Source organism: Nerophis ophidion, linkage group LG24 (assembly GCF_033978795.1).
Source record: "Nerophis ophidion isolate RoL-2023_Sa linkage group LG24, RoL_Noph_v1.0, whole genome shotgun sequence".
NCBI classification, from domain to species: domain Eukaryota; kingdom Metazoa; phylum Chordata; class Actinopteri; order Syngnathiformes; family Syngnathidae; genus Nerophis; species Nerophis ophidion.
This window is the reverse complement of record NC_084634.1, coordinates 35,056,456-35,080,728: the sequence shown is the minus strand read 5'-3', so window position 1 is coordinate 35,080,728 and position 24,273 is coordinate 35,056,456. Positions and strand designations below refer to the sequence as shown.

Here is a 24,273-nt window from a genome sequence, read left to right as displayed (position 1 = left end):
TATTCACACTTAAGACCTTCAGTATATCAGTATGTGGAATTAAACTATGGAATGGATTAAGCAAAGCAAACAAACAATGTACTAATATGATCCACTTCAAGAAACTCTTCAAACTTAAAGTGTTTACGAAGTACAAAAAAGAATAATCATGATAAATATTCTGAATTTATTCACACTTAAGACCTTCAGTATATCAGTATGTGGAATTAAACTATGGAATGGATTAAGCAAAGAATTCAAACAATGTACTAATATGATCCACTTCAAGAAACTCCTCAAACTTAAAGTGTTTACAAAGTACAAAAAATAATAATCATGATAAACATTCTGAATTTATTCACACTTAAGACCTTCAGTATATCAGTATGTGGAATTAAACTATGGAATGGATTAAGCAAAGTAATCAAACAATGTACTAATATGATCCACTTCAAGAAACTCTTCAAACTTAAAGTGTTTACGAAGTACAAAAAAGAAGAATCATGATAAACATTCTGAATTTATTCACCCATTCCTTCTTTCATTCTTACTTATCTCATCATATGGAATAAAACTTCAACAATTATTTATTTTTATTTAATTACTTATGGAGTATATTGCGAAGACATTGAGAACAGGAAGTGAACCAAAGTTTTAGCAACTGTTATGTAAAAGAAAAGGGGTAGGCTTAAATAAGCTCTGCTTCTTCCTACTCCTTTTCGAACATGTTGAAAAGAGAAACTGGAAATTGTGATGTATCATGTTGTATGCTTGCATGTTCCAAATAAACTCATACTTACTTACTTACTTACTTAAGACATGAGTACCGGAGTAATAAATAACAAACAGTGTCGCATTCATTGCACTCGAAGGGTAATATTGCACAATAGGGTATCGGGGTAGGATATTGTATAGGAGTGAATTATGTATTAAAAGTTAGAGTTCAAGATGGTGACAGCTCTGGGAAAGAAGCTGTCTCTGAGCCTGTTTGTTCTGGCTCGGATGCACCTGTAGCGCCAGGTGTGTGCTGTCCTTGGTCTACCATGAATTGATTAACGTGGACCCCAACTTAAACAAGTTGAACAACTTATTGGGGTGTTACCATTTAGTGGTCAATTGTACGGAATATGTAGTGTACTGTGCAATCTACTAATAAAAGTATCAATCAATCAATTATTATTTTTTTTGCTCTGTTGAGGCAACAGGAGTTGTGTAAATCCTTCAGGGACGGGAGGGGGCAGATGATAATAGAGTGATCTTTCTATTTCCACAATAACAAAGGTTCAGTTTACACTAAATCTGGTTTTATGTTTGATCATGTTTTGTTTTGTTTTCTGGACTCTTGTTCCATTTCGCACTTCCTGGTTTGCTTTTGTTACCATGCCAACGCGTTAGTTCCACCTTGTCACGCCCCTGCCCTCAGTCCTGCACCTGTTCCTGATTATCACGGCCACTATTTAAGTCATTTTCTTTCTGTTCATCAGTCTGGGAACTTTGCTTTCATTGCCTTTCATACTTCATGCCATGCTTTTCGGTTCACCCACGCCGAGTAAGTTTTTGTTTGTATTTATGCCTTTGATAGTATCTTTTGTTTGTTTGTAGATAGTATTGCCATTGTTCTAAGTTTTAGTATAGATTATTATCCGCCATCGAGCGCGCTTTTTGTTTTGCCTTTTTTTTTTTTTGTATTTTGAGTATAAATAAAAACAAACATGTACCTGAATTCACGCCCGGCTCGTCCTGTAATCCCTCTGCGTCGAAGGAGCACAAACAAACCATGTCCAGGTCTGACATAAGTGACACGGATCAGACATTTTTTTTGCCAGTCCAAACACCTCAAAGTGCTTTTTCGCATCAGATTTGGGTCACATCATGATTTAATTTGAATCCGTTTTGAAGTCGATCTTTTAAATGCTACCGCAGCCTAATTAATTCTCCCCTACACAATATCCTACCCTAATAACCTACTGTGCAATACTACCTTCGAGTACAATACGTCCGACACGGATAGTTATTTATTACTCCGGTACTCTTGTCATGTTCTGTAGAAATGATAAATGATAAATGGGTTGTACTTGAATAGCGCTTTTCTACCTTCAAGGTACTCAAAGCGCTTTGACACTACTTCCGCATTCACCCATTCACACACACATTCACACACTGATGGAGGGAGCTGCCATGCAAGGTGCTAACCAGCACTAGAGATGCGCGGTTTGCGGTCTCATCCGTGGAGTCCGCGGATAAACCGCGGGTCGGGCGGGTGACATGACGAAAAAATAGATTTTAATTAGATTCGGGCGGGTGGCGGTTGAACCATTTGGTAATATTTGATATACATGGTTCTGGGATTGGTATCCTTTACCATTCAAAGAGCCATTTAGGACCCATGTCACAAAGCGAAGAGGACAACAGGAGACGTAAACATTCTCTAGAACAGGGGTGCCCATTACGTCGATCGCGAGCTACCAGTCGACCGCGGGGGGTGTGTCAGTCGATCTCCAGCCAGACTTTTAAAAAAAATAGACCTAAAAATTAGGAATCATCAATCTTCACCAAGATGTCACTTAAATGACATTCACGGTACCGGAGGGTCTTGTGAGATGACGCTGGCTGCTGCAAGATCATTATTATTAAAAATGACCGAGAGGAAGGCGAGAAACACTTTTTATTTCAACAGACTCTCGCGCCGTACCTTCCGTCAAAACTCTAAAGGCCGACTGCAGATTTCCTATCTTCACAATAAAAGCCCTGCTTCATGCTGCCTGCGCTAACTAAATACAGAGTCTCGGAAAACAGGCGTGCACAAGCGATCCCTCAGAAAGCTGGCGTGCACATCACTTGTGCACGCCAGCTTTCTGAGACTCTTATTTTGTTAGCGCAGGCAGCATGAAGCAGGGCTTTTATTGTGAAGGTAGGAAATGTGCAGTCGGCCTTTAGAGTTTTGACGGAAGGGACGGCGCGAAAGTCTGTTGAAATAAAAAGTGTTTCTCGCCTTCCTCTCTGTCATTTTTTCATAATAATGAACTGGCAGCAGCCAGCGTCATCTCACAAGACCCTCGGGTGCCGTGAATGTCAATCAAGCAAGCTACGGAATTTGCCGCCAATGTTTTTCTTGTAAAGTGTATGGAAGCTGGATGAATTAGATGCCAAAAACCAACCACTTTCATGTGGTATTGTACAGAAAGGACAACTTTTTTTCTCCTCCATTTGAAAATGTGGCCGTTATCATCATTACTGTCTGATTCCAATCAATGCAAGTCATCAGAATCAGGTAATACACCAACTTATATTCTTTTCTTTGTGAAAGAAAGACATCTATATGTGTTACACATGCTTGTATTATCATTAAACACATTTAACTTGTTTACAAAAATGTCTCTTTCATAAATAAATAAATATAAATGATATATATAAATGAGGTAGATCCCCTCAAGTTGGTCAATTGAAAAGTAGCTCACCTGCAGAAAAAGTGTGGGCACCCCTGCTCTAGAACATGGGTGTCAAACTCTGGCCCGCCGTGTAATTTAATTTGGCCCTTGAGGCAATATCAATTTAGCATTAGAGCTGGCCCGCCGATGTTATACAGCGTCGGTGCCGCTGTAACACCGCATTCACCGCTAATACTCATACTTGCCAACCCTCCTAATTTTCCCGGTACTCTCCCGAAGTTCAGTGCCCCTCCCGAAAATCTCCCAGGGCAACCATTCTCCCGAATTTCTACCGATTTCCACCTGGACAACTATATTGGGGGCGTGCATTTAAGACATTGCCTTTAGCGTTTTCTACAACCTGTCGCCACGTCCGCTTTTCCTCCACACTAACAGCGTGTCACATAATATTTGTGGCTTTTACACACACACACACACACACACACACACACACACACACACACACACACACACACACACACACACACACACACACACACACACACACACACACACACACACACACACACACGCACACGTGAATGCAAGGCATACTTGGTCAACAGCCATACAGGTCACACTGAGGGTGGCCGTATAAACAACTTTAGCACTGTTCCCAATAAGCGCCACACTGTGAACCCACACCAAACGAGAATGACAAACACATTTCGGGTGAACATCCGCACCGTAACACGACAGTTCAAATACCCAGAACCCCTTGCAGCACTAACTCTTCCGGGAAACTTCCAGCAAACTGACCAATAATTAACGTTTTATTCGTGCATTTTCTCTTGCTACTTCAAGGCTTGAATGTTTGGTTCATTCCTTATTGTTATTTTATTTTCAAATTTATTATTAGCCTGTGGAAAAAAATTGATATTTACCTCAGAAGATTGCAAATAGAAAAAAAGGCATTACATTTGTATTTAAATTTTATTTGACACACCATTGATAATTTTTTTATTATTATTATTATTATTTGAAACTGGATTTTGCATGTCACTAAAGTTATATAAGCCTTGCTTGTTTAATATTTAATGCAAAACTTGTTTGGGTCCCTATTAAAAGGTTCATTTGTTCAACCTTGGCCCGCGGCTTTGTTCAGTTTAAAATTTTGGCCGACTCTGTATTTGAGTTAGACACCCCTGCTCTAGAATGACTGCCGGCATACTGGGTGACACAGAGTACGCTAATGGTTGTGATATAAACAATTTGAACACTCTTAGGAATATGCGCCACGCTGTGAAGCCACACCAAACAAGAATGACAAACACATTTCGGGAGAACATCCTCACAATAACACAACATAAACGCAACACGACAAATATCCAGAATCCTTTGCATCCGTGACACTTCCTGACTATTTTCTACACCCCGCTAGCGGTTCTGATAAAATGTTTCTTCGGGTGGACGGCGGGTGGATGACGACTTTGGTGATGCGGTTGCGGATGATATAATTCCCTATCCGCGCATCTCTTACCAGCCCCGTTTAGGAGCAAGGGTGAAGTGTCTTGCTCAGGACACAACGGACGTGACGAGGTTGGCACTAGGTGGGGATTGAACCAGGGACCCTCGGTTTGCACACGGCCACTCTACCACCGCGCCACGCCGTCCCACGCCGTATATTGTACAGTATTTTGTATTTCTATAGTGTTATGTATATTTTACAGGATTGCTTATTATTTTTATTGGATAGTAGTCTGTTTTTTTCAATTGTTAGTTTTTCCTTTATTACATCTTGTGTTATTTTTACCCAGTATTCAATCCCACTACCGCAGCTTAAATTGGAGTTCTTAATCTCGTCATATGCAAATATAATGACAATAATTCTATTATATTATATTCTATTATATTATACTCTTAAACGGCAATGCAACCTGTTTGCAACTTTTACGTCGTCACTTTCCTTTTTGCAGACAGAAGGAGGACCTACTTCTTCTACACCAGGCCTGGGCAATTATTTTGACTCGGGGGGCCACATTTAGAGAAAAAAAAATGTGTCTGGGGGCCGGTATATCTATTTTTAGGACCACTAATACAAAACCTCACAATAATGTCTGATTGAATGCTAAAAAGTTATGACAGACCGCCTTAAAAAACGTAATGGAATTGTAAATTTTTCTATGAATGGTAAAACACTGAATATTGACAAAATATGACTGTCACCCCCCCTTTCGATCGACATATTTTACAATCAAGTAAAACGCAACAAAAATACAACACAGAGTGAAATATGAACGCGGAGGGTACAAAATAAACCCACCTACTTAGCTTTAGAATTTTGTTGTGAAAATCTCCTACCGCGTCTGTGGAAACGCTCCCCACCCACACTGCTCGGTGGCTCGTCTGAGCCTCTGTGACGTAGATGACCATAGTAACTAATTAAATTACCATAGTAACTGGTATATCTTCCAAAAACGCAGATTCCGACCATTGAAATACTTTGTACAGTTGAAGACCTACGGTCTGTCAGGCTTGCCACTGACAGTTTGTTTGTGTTTTAGTTTCTCCTCTGTGTGTTTAGTATTTCCTGTCCTTAGTTCCTGTCAGCTCTCTTATTTTGCTTCAGCTTTCTGATTGTCTCCCTGAGTGCTTTGTTTCCCCTCAGCTGTGGCTGATTGGCACCCGGCCACACCTGGTGTCAATCAGGCCAGCTCCTGTTTTACCTGCTTTGTTCCTCCAGTCAGTGCTGGATTATTGATTTGTTGATGACACTTCTTGTCGCTCTTGTGTCGTTGCGTGTCGATGTCATCATTACAGCTACTACCTGTCGTGCTATTGTTTGTCCTTGTCGTCGTAGCTGTTCCTGTCAGCTATTTGTAATTTGTTTTCTCCTAGCTTTTTGGTTTCGTGTTTTCTTGATAGCCATTAGCTGTTTACGGTTTTTCTGTTTCCTGCTATCACGGTGGCAGAGGGGTTAGTGCGTCTGCCTCACAATACGAAGGTCCTGCAGTCCTGGGTTCAATTCCAGGCTGAGGATCTTTCTGTGTGGAGTTTGCATGTTCTCCCCGTGAATGCGTGGGTTCCCTCCGGGTACTCCGGCTTCCTCCCACCTCCAAAGACATGCACCTGGGGATAGGTTGATTGGCAACACTAAATGGGCCCTAGTGTGTGAATGTGAGTGTGAATGTTGTCTGTCTATCTGTGTTGGCCCTGCGATGAGGGGGCGACTTGTCCAGGGTGTACCCCGCCTTCCGCCCGATTGTAGCTGAGATAGGCGCCAGCGCCCCCCGCGACCCCGAAAGGGAATAAGCGGTAGAGGATGGATGGATGGCTAAATACCTGTTAGCTTCCACGCTGGGCGTTTTGTTTGTTATCCGCCCACGTGCGCCCTTTTGGTTTGAACCCTTTGTTTGGTTTTGTTTCTAGTTTTTTTATATTAAAACCATGTTTTCTCACTCCGTGCCCGCCTCAATCACTGCATCATGGGGTTCGTCAACAACAAACTCTGACACGGTCATTAGAAAACATCAGTGCACATCATAATAACTTTCACAGTATCATGTTAGACCTGCAACACATCCATTGCTTTCGTCCTCTCCAAGGTTCTTATAGTCATCATTGTCACCGACGTCCCACTGGGTGTGAGTTTTCCTTGCCCTTATGTGGGCCTACCGAGGATGTGGTAGTGGTTTGTGTTGTGGTTTGTGCAGCCCTTTGAGACACTAGTGATTTAGGGCCATATAAGTAAACATTGATTGATTGATTGATAATGGCAGCTACACTTTCCATCTCAAAATATTCGGGAATGTCTGGCGGGCCAGATTGAAAACCTTAACGGGCCGCATGTGGCCCCAGGGCCTTAATTTGCCCAGGTCTGCTCTACACAACAGCCATTGCATAAACTCTGGGACATTAATGTTTTCTCCTGTAGTAGCAAATTTCTCGTTCATGTACGTAATCCAGTCAACTTTCTTTGTTTTCACTTGATCGAACCGTGCATGCACGGCGAATGGACATTGGGGCAAATTTGGAGTCTAAAAAAGATCCCGTTTTACTTCAATCAATCAATCAATCAATGTTTATTTATATAGCCCTAAATCACAAAACATCTGCACAAATCATTACGACTACGACATCCTCGGAAGAACCCACATAAGGGCAAGGAAAACTCACACCCAGTGGGCAGGGAGAATTCACACCCAGTGGGACGCCAGTGACAATGCTGACTATGAGAAACCTTGGAGAGGACCTCAGATGTGGGCAACCCCCTCTCTCTAGGGAACCGAAAGCAATGGATGTCGAGCGGGTCTAACATGATACTGTAAAAGTTCAATCCATAGTGGCTCCAACACAGCCGCGAGAGTTCACTTCAAAGCGGATCCAAGACAGCAGCGAGAGTCCCGTCCACAGGAAACCATCCCAAGCGGAGGCGGATCAGCAGCGTAGAGATGTCCCCAACCGATACACTTGTGCTGTAAACTAAACAGATTTGGTCCTCTTCAGGCCCGCAGTGTAAAGCAGTGTTGGGCCGTGCGATTCCCACCTAGGCCATCCATTTTCTACCGCTTGTCCCGTTCGGGGTCGCTGGACCCTATCTCAGTCGCATTCGGGCGAAAGGCATTGTACACCCTGGACAAGTCGCCACCTCAGATAGACAGACCACATTCACACTCACATTAGGGCTGATTTAGTGTTGCTTATCAACCTATCCCCAGGTGCAAGGTTTTGAAGGTGGGAGGAAGCCGGAGTACCCGGAGGGAACCCACGTAGTCACGGGGCGAACATGCGAACTCCACACAGAAAGATCCGGGATTGAACCCAGGAAAACTCGGGACCTTCGTATTGTGACGTCCGACTTCAATGATTACCTCTCAAAATACGATCATTTATGTCCCCACATGACCATCACTGGTGAAATATTATACAGAAACACATTTACACACCACAGCAGTGTACAAAACGCGCATTTAAAGGCCTACTGAAAGCCACTACGTAGTCTGATAGTTTATATATCAATGATGAAATATTAACACTGCAACACATGCCAATACGGCCTTTTTAGTTTACTCAAGTACCATTTTAAATTTCCCGCGGAGTTTCCTGTTGAAAACGTCGCGGAATGATCAATCAATCAATCAATCAATGTTTACTTATATAGCCCTAAATCACTAGTGTCTCAAAGGGCTGCACAAACCACTACGACATCCTCGGTAGGCCCACATAGGGGCAAGGAAAACTCACACCCAGTGGGACGTCGGTGACAATGATGACTATGAGAACCTTGGAGAGGAGGAAAGCAATGGATGTCGAGCGGGTCTAACATGATACTGTGAAAGTTCAATCCATAATGGATCCAACACAGTCGCGAGAGTCCAGTCCAAAGCGGATCCAACACAGCAGCGAGTGTCCCGTTCACAGCGGAGCCAGCAGGAAACTATCCCAAGTGGAGGCGGATCAGCAGCGCCCAAATAAAGTCTGCGGGCTATAGAGCGTTTTCCGTTCGGGCTCCAGTACTCTGGAATGCCCTCCCGGTAACAGTTCGAGATGCCACCTCAGTAGAAGCATTTAAGTCTCACCTTAAAACTCATTTGTATACTCTAGCCTTTAAATAGACTCCCTTTTTAGACCAGTTGATCTGCCGTTTCTTTTCTTTTTCTTCTATGTCCCACTCTCCCTTGTGGAGGGGGTCCGCTCCGATCCGGTGGCCATGTACTGCTCGCCTGTGTATCGGCTGGGGACATCTCTGCGCTGCTGATCCGCCTCCGCTTGGGAGACCCGAAAATAATACGTTACAGTAATCGAGGCGAGACGTAACAAACGCATGGATAATGATCTCAGCGTCTTTAGTGGACAGAATGGAGCGAATTTTAGTGATATTACGGAGATGAAAGAAGGCCGTTTTAGTAACGCTTTTAATGTGTGACTCAAAGGAGAGAGTTGGGTCGAAGATAATACCCAGATTCTTTACCTTGTCGCCTTGTTTAATTGTTTGGTTGTCAAATGTTAGAGTTGTATTATTAAATAGAGTTCGGTGTCTAGTAGGACCGATAATCAGCATTTCCGTTTTTTTGGCGTTGAGTTGCGAATGATGACGTTATTGGTTGGAGGGGGCATATTAGCCCAGCACCACTTGCGGCTAAAAGTCGTCTCTTTTCATCGCGCAATCACACAGTATTCTGGACATCTGAGTTGCTGAATCTTTTGCAATTTGTTCAATTAATAATGGAGAAGTCAAAGTAGAAAGATGGAGTTGGGAAGCTTTAGCCTTTAGCCACACAAACACACGGTGATTCCTTGTTTAAAATTTCCGGAGGTGATGCTTTACTATGGATCAGAGCGGTCAAGCGAACATGGTTCCCGACCACTTGAAAACCGGCAGGTTTCGGTGAGAAAATTGTGGTAAAAAGTCGCCTCTTACCGGAGATCTGCGGAGCTTGCCAGGTCCATGCAGCTGCCTTGACTTCCCTCAGAGACTGGCGTCAACACAGCCGTGGACACACCCTTCCGACTCTCAGGTACTATTTAACTCACTAAAACACTAGCAACACAATGTAAAGATAAAGGATATCCCAGAATTATCCTAGTAAATGTGTCTAAAAACATCTGAATCGCTCCTTTATTTTTTATTTTCTGTTTTTTTCTAGTCCTTTACTATCAAGATCCTCATCCACTAATCTTTCATCCTCGCTCAAATTAATGGGGAAATTGTTGTTTTCTCGGTCCGAATAGCTCTTGCTGCTGGAGGCTCACATTATAAACAATGTTCAGATGTGAGGAGCCCTCACACTGGTGACATCATCGTCTGCTACTTCCGGTACAGGCAAGGCTTTTTTATTAGCGACCAACAGTTGCGAACTTTATCGTGGATGTTCTCTACTAAATGTTTGAGTAAAAATATGGCAATATTGCGAAATGATCAAGTATGACACATAGAATGGACCTGCTATCCCCGTTTAAATAAGAAAATCTCATTTCAGTAGGCCTTTAGTTCTAAACATTTCTTCACAAAAAACGAAATCTTTAACATCAATATTTATGGAACATGTCCACAAAAAAATGTAGCTGTCAACACTGAATATTGCATTGTTGCATTTCTTTTCACAGTTTATAAACTTGCATTTTTTGTTTAAGTGTTTGTGAATTGTTGCTATTTTTAGAATATCTTTAATAAATCTCACGTACCCCCTTGGCATAACTTCAAGTACCCCAGGGGTATGCATACCCCTATTTGAGACCCACTGAGTTAGGCCAAGTCTAAGTCCATGGTTCTTGCCCGGAAAAGGGTGGAATGCCATTTCCGGGTATGGGAGGAGACCATGTGGACCGAAGTGGAGGAGTTCAAGTACCTAGGAGTCTTGTTCACGAGTGGGGGAAGAGTGGATCGTGAGATCGACAGACGGATCGGTGCGGTGTCTTCAGTAATGCGGACGTTCTACCGATCCGTTGTGGTGAAGAAGGAGCTGAGCCGGAAGGCAAAGCTCTCAATTTACTGGTCGAACTACGTTCCCATCCTCACCTATGGTCATGAGGTTTGGGTCATGACCGAAAGGATAAGATCACGGGAACAAGCGGCCGAAATGAGTTTGGGGCTCTCCCTTAGAGATAGGGTGAGAAGCTCTGCCATCCGGGAGGAACTCAAAGTAAAGCCGCTGCTCCTTCACATCGAGAGGAGCCAGATGAGGTGGTTCGGGCATCTGGTCAGGATGCCCCCCGAAGGTCTCCCTCGGGAGGTGTTTAGGGCACATCCAACCGGGGAAGACCCAGGACTCGTTGGGAAGACTATGTCTCCCGGCTGGCCTGGGAACGCCTCGGGATCCCGTAATATCGCTAAAATTCGCTCCATTTTGTCCACTAAAGACGCCGAGATCATTATCCATGCGTTTGTTACGTCTCGTCTCGATTACTGTAACGTATTATTTTCGGGTCTCCCCATATCTAGCATTAAAAGATTACAGTTGGTACAAAATGCGGCTGCTAGACTTTTGAAAAGAACAAGAAAGTTTGATCACATTACGCCTGTACTGGCTCACCTGCACTGGCTTCCTGTGCACTTAAGATGTGACTTTAAGGTTTTACTACTTACGTATAAAATACTACACGGTCTAGCTCCAGCCCATCTTGCCGATTGTATTGTACCATATGTCCCGGCAAGAAATCTGCGTTCAAAAGACTCCGGCTTATTAGTGATTCCTAGAGCCCAAAAAAAGTCTGCGGGCTATAGAGCGTTTTCCGTTCGGGCTCCAGTACTCTGGAATGCCCTCCCGGTAACAGTTCGAGATGCTACCTCAGTAGAAGCATTTAAGTCTCATCTTAAAACTCATCTGTATACTCTAGCCTTTAAATAGACCTCCTTTTTAGACCAGTTGATCTGCCGCTTCTTTGCTTTTTTCTCCTATGTCCCCCCCTCCCTTGTGGAGGGGGTCCGGTCCGATGACCATGGATGAAGTACTGGCTGTCCAGAGTCGAGACCCAGGATGGACCGCTCGCCTGCGTATCGGTTGGGGACATCTCTACGCTGCTGATCCGCCTCCGCTTGGGATGGTTTCCTGTGGACAGGACTCTCGCTGCTGTCTTGGATCCGCTTTGAACTGAACTCTCGCGGCTGTGTTGGAGCCACTATGGATTGAACTTTCACAGTATCATGTTAGACCCGCTCGACATCCATTGCTTTCGGTCCCCTAGAGGGCTGGGGGGGTTGCCCACATCTGAGGTCCTCTCCAAGGTTTCTCATAGTCAGCATTGTCACTGGCGTCCCACTGGATGTGAATTCTCCCTGCCCACTGGGTGTGAGTTTTCCTTGCCCTTTTGTGGGTTCTTCCGAGGATGTCGTAGTCGTAATGATTTGTGCAGTCCTTTGAGACATTTGTGATTTGGGGCTATATAAATAAACATTGATTGATTGATCCCCCGGGAAGAGCTAGACGAAGTGGCTGGGGAGAGGGAAGTCTGGGCTTCCCTGCTTAGGCTGCTGCCCCCGCGACCCGACCTCGGATAAGCGGAAAAAGATGGATGGATGGATGGATGGATGAGTTAGGCCTCTGACGGCCCACCACCGGTGTAAACGTAGTCTGATATGCATTAAGAACAGACCACTTTCTCCATGCTTCCTATAGTTTTTGGACGAGTGCGGACTTCATTTTCTTTGTCTATTTATACCTGCAAAACTTGTTTATGGCAATTTAACCGAGCGTCCTGAGCCAAGAGGACGAGGCTCCCGTGTCAAACGCTGGGCAAACACGAGCCCATTATAACTTATCACATCAACAGTATGTAATAGCAGCTGCCTGCCATTTTAAACCCCCGTGGCCCACCACTGACCCCGCGCAGCCAGCCCTCTTTAATAGAACTCTAAATACAAGCCATTCTTTATGTGCAACACCTCGGGAGAAAGGCTGTGTTTGGACAGCCACCAGCGAGTGAGTGTTATTTGCTCTGGCAAGGTATAGTTGCTTTGGGGCTGCATCCTATCTGTGCCCTGCTGACTCGGTGGCTGAGCCAATAATGTCGGGCCATTGTGCAAACTCAGCTGTGTTAGCCGAATTCCACCTCGGGGTCAATGTCAGAGCACCTCACGCCACCAGTGAAACACCTTATGTCTTTTTTTAACGAGTTGTCGGTAATTGTTTGTGCTGTCTCGTGTTAGAATTGTGTAGTCGTTGTCTTAAACTGGCCGACGTGAGCACGGACCGAAGAGGAACAGGTGGATCGGGCGAACCAAACGAGGCAAATCCCAACATGTGCACTAGCTGGGAGATAGCTATTGATTCCTAGTTCGCCGTTCGATCTCCTTTGCTTTCCTTACGCCGCGGATCGATAGCCCTCGTCGAGGTTTTTTGATGGGGTTCAACCCTGATGTTTGTCTTGCCGTCTCTGAGGGTCTGAGCGTGATTCGTGCTCTCATAACAACAACTTCTCTGAGCCCGAGGCTGCGGTGTTTTTGTGGATTTGTCTCAAGAGGCGATATATATATATATATATATATATATATATATATATATATATATATATATATATACTGTCTACGTGGCTGTTGTACACTGATGTATTTCTTTGCAGGCCCATCCATCCATCCATCCATCTTCTTCCGCTTATCCGAGGTCGGGTCGCGGGGGCAACAGCCTAAGCAGGGAAACCCAGACTTCCCTCTCCCCAGCCACTTCGTCTAGCTCTTCCCGGGGGATCCCGAGGCGTTCCCAGGCCAGCCGGGAGACATAGTCTTCCCAACGTGTCCTGGGTCTTCCCCGTGGCCTCCTACCGGTTGGACGTGCCCTAAACACCTCCCTAGGGAGGCGTTCGGGTGGCATCCTGACCAGATGCCCGAACCACCTCATCTGGCTCCTCTCGATATGAAGGAGCAGCGGCTTTACTTTGAGTTCCCCCCGGATGGCAGAGCTTCTCGCCCTATCTCTAAGGGAGAGACTCGCCACCCGGCGGAGGAAACTCATTTCGGCCGCTTGTACCCGTGATCTTATCCTTTCGGTCATGACCCAAAGCTCATGACCATAGGTGAGGATGGGAACGTAGATCGACCGGTAAATTGAGAGCTTTGCCTTCCGGCTCAGCTCCTTCTTTACCACAACGGATCGATACAACGTCCGCATTACTGAAGACGCCGCACCGATCCGCCTGTCGATCTCACGATCCACTCTTCCCCCACTCGTGAACAAGACTCCTAGGTACTTGAACTCCTCCACTTGGGTCCACAGGGTCTCCTCCCAAACCCGGAAATGGCATTCCGACCTTTTCCGGGTGAAACTCCTCTACCACAATAAGGTTGCAGCTCAGAGAGATTGCAGGCCCAATTCCATTTTTTTCCTTTCTTTTTTAGCGATCTGTTTACCACTACTTTCAAGAGACTCACATTTTATTTATCGCTGTGCTGATACTGGAAAACCTAAAATAAACTGCGTGCGCACACACCAAAAAAAAACAGGTAAACAACTACACAGAAGTGACATTGGACCGAGACGACAAGGAAGTGCAGAGAAATAAACCAACCTTTTTTTCCCTTGTTAAAAACGCCTTTGCTTTGCTCTAAACTCCATTGACCACGGATGTGTGTACAATTACGTACTTTTGGGCAGGAATCCCGTTTATCTCATGGGTACCAATACACAATACAGGCCAAAAGTTTGGACACACCTTCTCATTTCAATGCGGTTTCCTTACTTTCCTTACTATTTACATTGTAGATTGTCACTGAAGGCATCAAAACTATGGGAATAGTCTGTTTGCATCCCGGGAGAACCAACCTCGCAGTAAGCTGCGACCCCTGTCCATGGCGACCTAAATCCTGTGTTTTGTTTCTCCTCTCTGGGACTATGACCTTTGTTTTTCTGCGAAGGAACTTGGTAACTTTGTTGTTGTGGTAAAAATCGTCATGAGCGTGTACAAAAGTATGGACACACCTTCTCATTTCAATGCGGTTTCCTTACTTTCCTTACCATTTACATTGTAGATTGTCACTGAAGGCATCAAAACTATGGGAATAGTCTGTTTGCATCCCGGGAGAACTAACCTCGCAGTAAGCTGCGACCCCTGTCCATGGCGACCTAAATCCTGTGTTTTGTTTCTCCTCTCTGGGACTATGACCTTTGTTTTTCTGCGTAGGAACTTGGTAACTTTGTTGTTGTGGTAAAAATCGGCGTGAGCGTGTACAAAAGTATGGACACACCTTCTCATTTCAATGCGGCTTCCTTACTTTCATGACTACTTACTTACATTGTAGATTGTCATTGAAGGCATCAAAACTATAGGAATAGTCCGTTTGAGAACCAACCTATCAGTAAGTTGTTGGGGTTTTTTTTATGTCACGGTTGTTGAGTTTTGTTTTTTGTCTATAGTCATGCCATAGTGCTAGTTTTGTTTTCTAGTCAAGTTTGTTCTCCGCCATTGTGCGTCCTTTTTTGTTTTGTTATAGTATTAAAAATAAATATGTACTTACACTCACGTCTTGCTCCTGCCAACTTTCCTTTGCCTCGGAAAAACAATCCAAACCCCAAAGTCCACGGTTTGACATGTTGTGCAGCACTTTGGAAACATTGTGTTGTTTAAATGTGCTATATAAATAAAGTGGATTGGATTGGATTTGGTTTTCCCTAGTTGATAAAGCCTTTGCTTTGCTCTAAACTCCATTGACCACGGATGCGTATACAATTACGTACTTTTAGGCAGAAATCCCGTTTATCTCATTGGTACCAATACACAGTACAGGCCAAAAGTTTGGACACACCTTCTCATTCCAATGTGGTTTCCTTACTTTCCTTACTATTTACATTGTAGATTGTCACTGAAGGCATCAAAACTATGGGAATAGTCTGTTTGCATCCCGGGAGAACCAACCTCGCAGTAAGCTGCGACCCCTGTCCATGGCGACCTAAATCCTGTGTTTTGTTTCTCCTCTCTGGGACTATGACCTTTGTTTTTCTGCGTAGGAACTTGGTAACTTTGTTGTTGTGGTAAAAATCGGCATGAGCGTGTACAAAAGGATGGACACATCTTCACATTTCAATGCGGTTTCCTTACTTTCATGACTACTTACTTACATTGTAGATTGTCACTGAAGGCATCAAAACTATAGGAATAGTCCGTTTGAGAACCAACCTATCAGTAAGTTGTTGGGTTTTTTTTATGTCACAGTTGTTGAGTTTTGTTTTTTGTCTATAGTCATGCCATAGTGCTAGTTTTGTTTTCTAGTCAAGTTTGTTCTCCGCCATTGTGCGCCCTTTTGTTTGCCTTTTTTTGTTTTGTTATAGTATTAAAAATAAATATGTACTTACACTCACGTCTTGCGCCTGCCAACTTTCCTTTGCCTCGGAAAAACAATCCAAACCCCAAAGTCCACGGTTTGACATGTTGTGCAGCACTTTGGAAACATTTTGTTGTTTAAATGTGCTATATAAATAAAGTGGATTGGATTGGATTTGGTTTTCCCTAGTTGATAAAGCTTTTGCTTTGCTCTAAACTCCATTGACCACGGATGTGTATACAATTACGTACTTTAAGGCAGAAATCCCGTTTATCTCATTCGTACCAATACACAATACAGGCCAAAAGTTTGGACACACCTTCTCATTTCAATGTGGTTTCCTTACTTTCCTTACTATTTACATTGTAGATTGTCACTGAAGGCTTCAAAACTATAGGAATAGTCTGTTTGCATCCCGGGAGAACCAACCTCGCAGTAAACTGTGACCCCTGTCCATGGCGACCTAAATCCTGTGTTTTGTTTCTCCTCTCTGGGACTATGACCTTTGTTTTTCTGCGAAGGAACTTGGTAACTTTGTTGTTGTGGTAAAAATCAGCATGAGCGTGTACATAAGTATGGACACACCTTCTCATTTCAATGCGTTTTCTTTACTTTCATGACTATTTCCATTGTAGATTGTCACCGAAGGCATCAAAACTATGACACCTGTGAAGTGAAAACCATTACCTCTTGAAGCTCATCGAGAAAATGCGGTAATCAGAGCAAAGGGTGGCTATTTTGAAGAAACTAGAATATTTAGCTTGCTCAGTGGCCTTCTGGTTAGTCCGCCCTGAGATCGGTAGGTCGTGAGTCTTACCAAAGACTATAAAAATGAGAGCCATTACCTCCCTGCTTGGCATTCAGCATCAACGGTTGGAATTGGGGGGGTTTTAGCGTTAATTTATTTAACAATAACATACTTTTTTATTCAACATTGAAAACTCAGCTGATAATCACAAGTGTGCTAAATTGGTCCATTTTGATTTCTTACATTTCTGAGTCTCATTAGCAAGGACTATATCGTAAACTTTGCAGTAGCTCAGGGGTGTGAAACTCATTTTAGCTCAGGGGCCGCATGGAGGAAAATCCGTGCACACGTGGGCCGGACTATTAAAATCATGGCATTGAAACTAAAATATAAAGACAACTTTCGGATTGTTTTTCATCTTAATTTGCCCAAAAATAGAACAAACACCTTCTGAAAATAATACAATAAAGTATAGGAAGATAATACCAGCAGTTTATTAGATCCATGAAGTAAAGACGAAAGTGAATGAATGTTTATACAGTGGGGCTAAAAAGTATTTAGTCAGCCACCGATTGTGCAAGTTATCCCACTTAAAATGATGACAGAGGTCTGTAATTTTCATCATAGGTACACTTCAACTGTGAGAGACAGAATGTGGAAAAAAAATCCAGGAATTCACATTGTAGGAATTTTAAAGAATTTATTTGTAATTTATGGTGGAAAATAAGTATTTGGTCAATAACGAAAATTTAACTCAATACTTTGTAATATAACATTTGTTGGCAATAACGATTACTAAAGGTCTTTACCAGGTTTGCACACACAATAGCTGGTATTTTAGCTCATTCCTCTATGCAGATCTTCTCGAGAGCAGTAATGTTTTGGGGCTGTCGCTGAGCAACACAGACTTTCAACTCCCTCCACAGATTTTCTATGGGGTTGAGGTCTGGAGACTGGCTAGGCCACTCCAGGACTTTCAAATTCTTCTTACGGAGCCACTCCTTCATTGCCCGTGCGGTGTGTTTGGGATCATTGTCATACTGAAAGACCCAGCCACGTTTCATCTTCAAAGCTCTCACTGATGGAAGGAGGTTTTGGCCCCATTCATTCTTTCCATAACACGGATCAGTCGTCCTGTCCCCTTAGCAGAAAAACAGCCCCAAAGCATGATGTTTCCACCCCCATGCTTCACAGTAGGTATGGTGTTCTTGGGATGCAACTCAGTATTCTTCTTCCTCCAAACACGACGAATTGAGTTTAAACCAAAAAGTTCTATTTTGGTTTCATCTGACCACATGACATTCTCCCAATCCTCTGCTGTATCCTCCATGTTCTCTCTGGCAAACTTCAGACGGGCCTGGACACGCACTGGCTTAAGCAGGGGGACACGTCTGGCACTGCAGGATTTGATTCCCTGTCGGCGTAGTGTGTTACTGATGGTAACCTTTGTTACTTTGGTCTCATCTCTCTGCGGGTCATTCACCAGGTCCCCCCGTGTGGTTCTGGGATTTTTGCTCACCGTTCTCATGATCATTTTGACCCCACGGGATGAGATCTTGCGTGGAGCCCCAGATCGAGGGAGATTATCAGTGGTCTTGTATGTCTTCCATTTTCTGATAATTGAACCAGAGTTGATTTTTTTCACACCAAGCTGCTTGCCTATTGTAGATTCACTCTTCCCAGTCTGGTGCAGGTCTACAATTATTTTCCTGGTGTCCTTCGACAGCTTTTTGGTCTTGGCCATAGTGGAGTTTGGAGTCTGACTGTTTGAGGCTGGGGACAGGTGTCTTTTATACAGATAACAAGTTCAAACAGGTTCCATTAATACAGGTAACGATTGGAGGACAGAAGAGCTTCTTAAGGAAGAAGTTACAGGTCTGTGAGAGCCAGAGATCTTCCTTGTTTGAAGTGACCAAATCCTTATTTTCCACTATAATTTAAAAATATATATTTTTAAATTCCTACAATGTGAATTCCTGGATATTTTTTTTTCACATTCTGTCTCTCACAGTTGAAGTGTACCTATGATGAAAATTACAGACCTTTATCATCATTTTAAGTGGGAGAACTTGCACAGTCGGTGGCTGACTAAATACTTTTTTGCCCCACTGTAACTGAATACATTTACACATGCGTAAAGAGGTTTTCTTTTGTATTATTTTTTTTAATTAATTAAGTAATGTTTATATAACAGGATGGTGCATACATTTATCATTTGTTTTCAAAACGCTTACAAAAAAAGTGGGACCCCCAAAATTTACTTTAGGACCCCATTTTATGATTTGCTGGGGTCCCTGGGACCCCATTTTTAAAGTTCCTAGCACCAATACTGATGTAGTATTGTTGCGTGCAAAACAGCAGCAGGCGGCTGTGACCTGTGGGCCGGTTCTAATACTAATCAAATATCAAATATTAATTTGTGGGCCGGATCTGGGGCTTCACGGTGGCAGAGGGGTTAGTGCGTCTGCCTCACAATACGAAGGTCCTGCAGTCCTGGGTTCAAATCTAGGCTCGGGATCTTTCTGTGTGGAGTTTGCATGTTCTCCCCGTGAATGCGTGGGTTCCCTCCGGGTACTCCGGCTTCCTCCCACTTCCAAAGACATGCACCTGGGGATAGGTTGATTGGCAACACTAAATTGGCCCTAGTGTGTGAATGTGAGTGTGAATGTTGTCTGTCTATCTGTGTTGGCCCTGCGATGAGGTGGCGACTTGTCCAGGGTGTACCCCGCCTTTCGCCCGATTGTAGCTGAGATAGGCGCCAGCGCCCCCCGCGACCCCGAAAGGGAATAAGCGGTAGAAAATGGATGGATGGATGGGCCGGAACTGGCCCGCGGGCCTTGACTTTGATACATGGGCATTTGTGTATAGTCTACTGTGTGGTGCATAGTCAGAAAGTATTTTTTGCTACTACGCTCACTATAGTAAGCATTGAACTTACCCAACACCAACTTTTTGATTGTAACATATTTTTACTATTATTACCAAAATTGGAAGTGTTAAAATCGCCATGTAAAATCGCTAATGCTAATAAGTAGCATGTCTATGGCGAATCCAATGTAAATTAGCAATCGCGCTAGCACATTTTGAAAAGTGGAGCCTTACTGTACGTTTTGAGTGTTTTCTATCAGGCATACTTGCTTTGGAGGTATGGTAACAATGGTAACATTAGCTACAGGCAGTTTGGCTGAGTTTTCTGTGGGTGCTGCTTAAGTCGGGGGATATTCAACCTAATTGTTTTGGGGGGCAACATTTCCAGACCGGACCGGCGGCCCGAACTTCTCCCTTTACTATTAGTTTTATTTTGTATATTTCGTAGAACCACGTCTTTCTACAGTAGACATTTGACTTTGGTTTATGAATTTATTCAGTTACATGCATGCTCTGCTTTTTTTAACCTCTAAAGCCCAAGCTGTTTGTTTACATGTTTTTTTTAATTTGTCTTTGCTATTTGGCCTTAGTAAAAACTAATTAGAATAAAAAAACTAAAAATCATCTTTTGATATGATGTACTTAGTCTACAAGTACACAAAAGTTTACTTCATGTGTAGTGGCATGCTAATTTTTATTTTTACACTTTTTTTTTCCAAATTCCATTGTATGTTATAATCTTCTGACAGCACCAGATAGCAGTATAAGTGTCCACATAAGTGGCCATAAGACCCCAATTCAGTAGTGTACACAATTTTGGAAATAAGAGCTAAAAGGTGCTGTCCACGCATGAGGCCACTAAGGCCCATCCACCCATCCATTTTTCTACCGCTTGTCCCTTTCAGGATTGATTCAGCTGAGATAGGTTCCAGCGCCCCACTAAGGCTTTAAGGGTTAAAGAACCTTCTGCAGAAAAACTACTCTCTGAAAAAAATAAAATAAATATGCACAATTGTGGATATAATACCGGCTGTAGTGCCAGAAATTCATTGTAAAAAGTACAGTCATGATGTATAAAAAATGACGGTATGTTGATTTTTTACAGTTGATAACTGTTTTTTCCTATGGTAAATTACTATTAAAAAAACTGGTGTATTGAAAAAAAAAACTATAAAATGTATGGTAAAATACTGGCAGCTGTGCTAGCCAGGAATTTTCCAAGTTCCTCTGTACAACAGGAGCACTCTAATATTTTTAGGAATTTGCTGAATAATGTTAGTAGCCAAGTAATGAGTTGACTCGGGGGGTCAGTATGATTTTATTCTGGGGCCAGATTTGACGCCACATGCGACAAAAAGTATCAAAATATGGCGCTGTTTGATTTTACGTGAATCGATACCACGGTAGTACCAACGGATTTCGGTGTATGCCTGCGAGTACCCAATTTGGTACCCATCCCTGTGTGTTCTTACTGTTATTAGTCCCTTTGGGACAGAGGACCCTATTCTATTTCTAAGGTTTTATTATTATTATTATTCCGCCGCCTCTTCGAGCTGTAATTTGACCCCCTTAACATGCTTCAAAACTCACCAAATTTTACACACACATCAGGACTGGCGAAAATTGCCATCTAACAAAAAAAACAAACCATAAAAATCCAAATTGCGCTCTAACGCCCCTAGGAAAAAACACAGACAAAACTGCTTGTAACTTTAGTTAAGAATGTCATAGAGACATGAAACAAAAACCTCTATGTAGATCCGACTTAGACCTACATTTCACAAAACTGTTTCCTTCAGCAAAAATCAACAGGAAGTTGGCAAAAAACCCTTCAAAACAAAAGTTTCCTAAAAAATTTAATTTTTGCCTCTTTGAGCTGTAATTTGACTCCTTTAAAATGCTTCAAAACTCACCAAACTGGACACACACATCAGGACTGGCGAAAATTGCGAGTTACTAAAAAAACCAAACCCCAAAACTCAAAATTGCGCTCTAGCGGCCCGTAGGAATAAAACACAGACAAAACTGCTCCTAGGAAGAAAACACAGACAAAACTGCTTGTAACTTCTGGTAGGAATGTCGGAGAGACATGAAACAAAAACCTCTATGTAGGTCTCACTTAGACCTACATTTCAATAAATAACATCCTTCAGCAAAAATCAACAGGAAGTTGGCAATCACCCCTTCAAAACAAAAGTTTTGTAAAAACCCGTCACCTTTTTCAAACATTATGGGTGAGAGAAAGAAGCACCAGTGTGACCCCAGGATGCGGGGAAGGTAGGTAACGTGAAGGTAAAGATATGTTGACTGAGTAAAGGCAGGAAACACCAGCAAAAGTCGGTCCCGTCCATCGCTGCTTGCAGCTTTAATTTATGTATAGTAACCCGTAATACTATCCAGACATTGCTCATGAAAGACAAACTACACCACAAACCGGTCGCCATTGACGAATACATGTCGATTAGAATTGATCCTACGTCACAGTCAACTATGTGAACCACTATAACTTCTAGCTCTATAACAGAGCAAATACATATCGAAAAAATGTGACTGGGGGCCAGTGTGTAGGTGTGTATAAATTATATGTACACATTTGGCTGTTTTTAGGAACACTAATACCACAAGTCACAATGTCCGATCGAGTTCTAGAAACGTTATGACAGACCACCTAAAAAAAAACCGAATTGAATTTTACAGTTTTTTACTGAATGGGTAACCCTAAATGTACATAATGGCATCTCCACATGGTTTACAAATCTCTCTGTTAAACTCAAAACCCAACTTCAAAACCTTAGCAAGAGGGCTGTTAAAATAATTGTCATGCAGCCCCCTTGTTCCCTTCAAGACATATTCGGGGGGGGGGGGGGGTTAGGGAGTAGCGGGGGTGTATATTGTAGCATCCGGGAAGAGTGAGTGCTGCAAAGAAAGGGTTCTGGGTATTTGTTCTGTTGTGTTTATGTTGTGTTACGGTGCGGATGTTCTCCCGAAATGTGTTCGTCATTCTTGTTTGGTGTGGGTTCACAGTGTGGCGCATATTTGTAACTGTGTTAAAGTTGTTTATACGGCCACCCTCAGTGTGACCTGTATGGCTGTTGACCAAGTATGCGTTGCATTCACTTCTGTGTGTGTGAAAAGCCATATATATTATGTGATTGGGCTGGCACACAAAGGCAGTGCCTTTAAGGTTTATTGGCGCTCTGTACTTCTCCCTATTGACATTATAAAAAGTCATACATTTTACTTTTTGAAACTGATACAGATAATTTTGAAAGCGATACCAATAATTTCCGATAATACATTTTAAAGCATTTATCGGTCGATAATACACTGCCAATTTTATCGGCGATCTCTAATTATTATTATTATTATTAGTAGTAGTAGTATTATTATAATTATTTGCAGTGACTTGTCCAGGGTGTACGCCGCCTTCCGCCCGATTGTAGCTGAGATAGGCACCAGCGCCCCCCGCCACCCCAAAAGGAATAAGCGGAAGAAAATGGATGGATGGATGGATGGATTATTATTATTATTATTATTATTATTAAAATAAAGAAAGTGGGATTTACAATATCAACTACAAACAATAAAACACTGAATAGTAACAACATATGAACGTGGCTCCTCTTTTACTTCTTAGACCAGCTCCTCGATAGTTTTGTATCTTTTACAACCAAGCAAAACACCACAAAAATATTAAAAAAACAGCAAAATATGAATTCAAAGTGTAACAAACACCTACAATATGATATATTATTACATAGAAATGTGCTTCCGTCTGAAAACAAATCCCGCCCACTCTGCTTTGTTCCTGGTCCGAGCTGCTGTGACGTAGATTGCCGTAGTGAAGTGAAGTGAAGTGAATTATATTTATATAGCGCTTTTCTCAAGTGACTCAAAGCGCTTTACATTGTGAAACCCAATATCTAAGTTACATTTTTTTTAAACCAGTGTGGGTGGCACTGGGAGCAGGTGGGTAAAGTGTCTTGCCCAAGGACACAACGGCAGTGACTAGGATGATGCAAGCGGGGATCGAACCTGCAACCCTCAAGTTGCTGGCACGGCCACTCTACCAACCGAGCTATACCGCCGTAATAACTCTTCTAAATGTGGAACGCTCTCCCTGACCACCTGAGGGTACTTCAGACTGTGGATGCTTTTAAAAAAGGCTTAAAAAACATATTTAAAAAAAAAAAGCCTTTTTATAGACATGCATGCTGATTCTAGCTATTGGGCTGTTTCGAATTTTATATTTTATTTATTTTTATTATCTTTTATTATTATTATTATTACAATGTTTTTACACTGTGGCACTTTGAGGTTGTTTGCTCAACGTAAAGTGCTTTTTTACAAATAAAAACTATTATTATTAATAATATAACACTCAAAAGCGCAGATTTCGACCATTGAACTGCACATCGTAATGGCGGCGACAGATTTGATGTTAGAGGTCTAAAAAAAAATTATGTAGAACGTCCGGTGGGCCGGATAAAAATCTTAACGGGCCGCATGGGGCCCACGGGCCTTAATTTGCCCAGGTCTGGTGTGGACTCACGTGAGGA

The 24,273-nt window shown here is 42.8% G+C and overlaps 1 protein-coding gene across 2 annotated transcripts in view; it reads right to left on the bottom strand.

The window, feature by feature from the left end:
• Positions 1-24,273, bottom strand: part of LOC133542160 (single-minded homolog 1-like) — an 84,193-nt gene that overhangs the window by 10,009 nt on the left and 49,911 nt on the right. For both annotated transcript variants that reach the window (XM_061886037.1, XM_061886036.1), the window contains exon 9: positions 24,267-24,273. This exon is cut by the window's right edge and continues 141 nt beyond it. In XM_061886037.1, coding sequence (XP_061742021.1) covers positions 24,267-24,273 — 7 coding nt within the window. The remainder of the gene's footprint in view (positions 1-24,266) is intronic.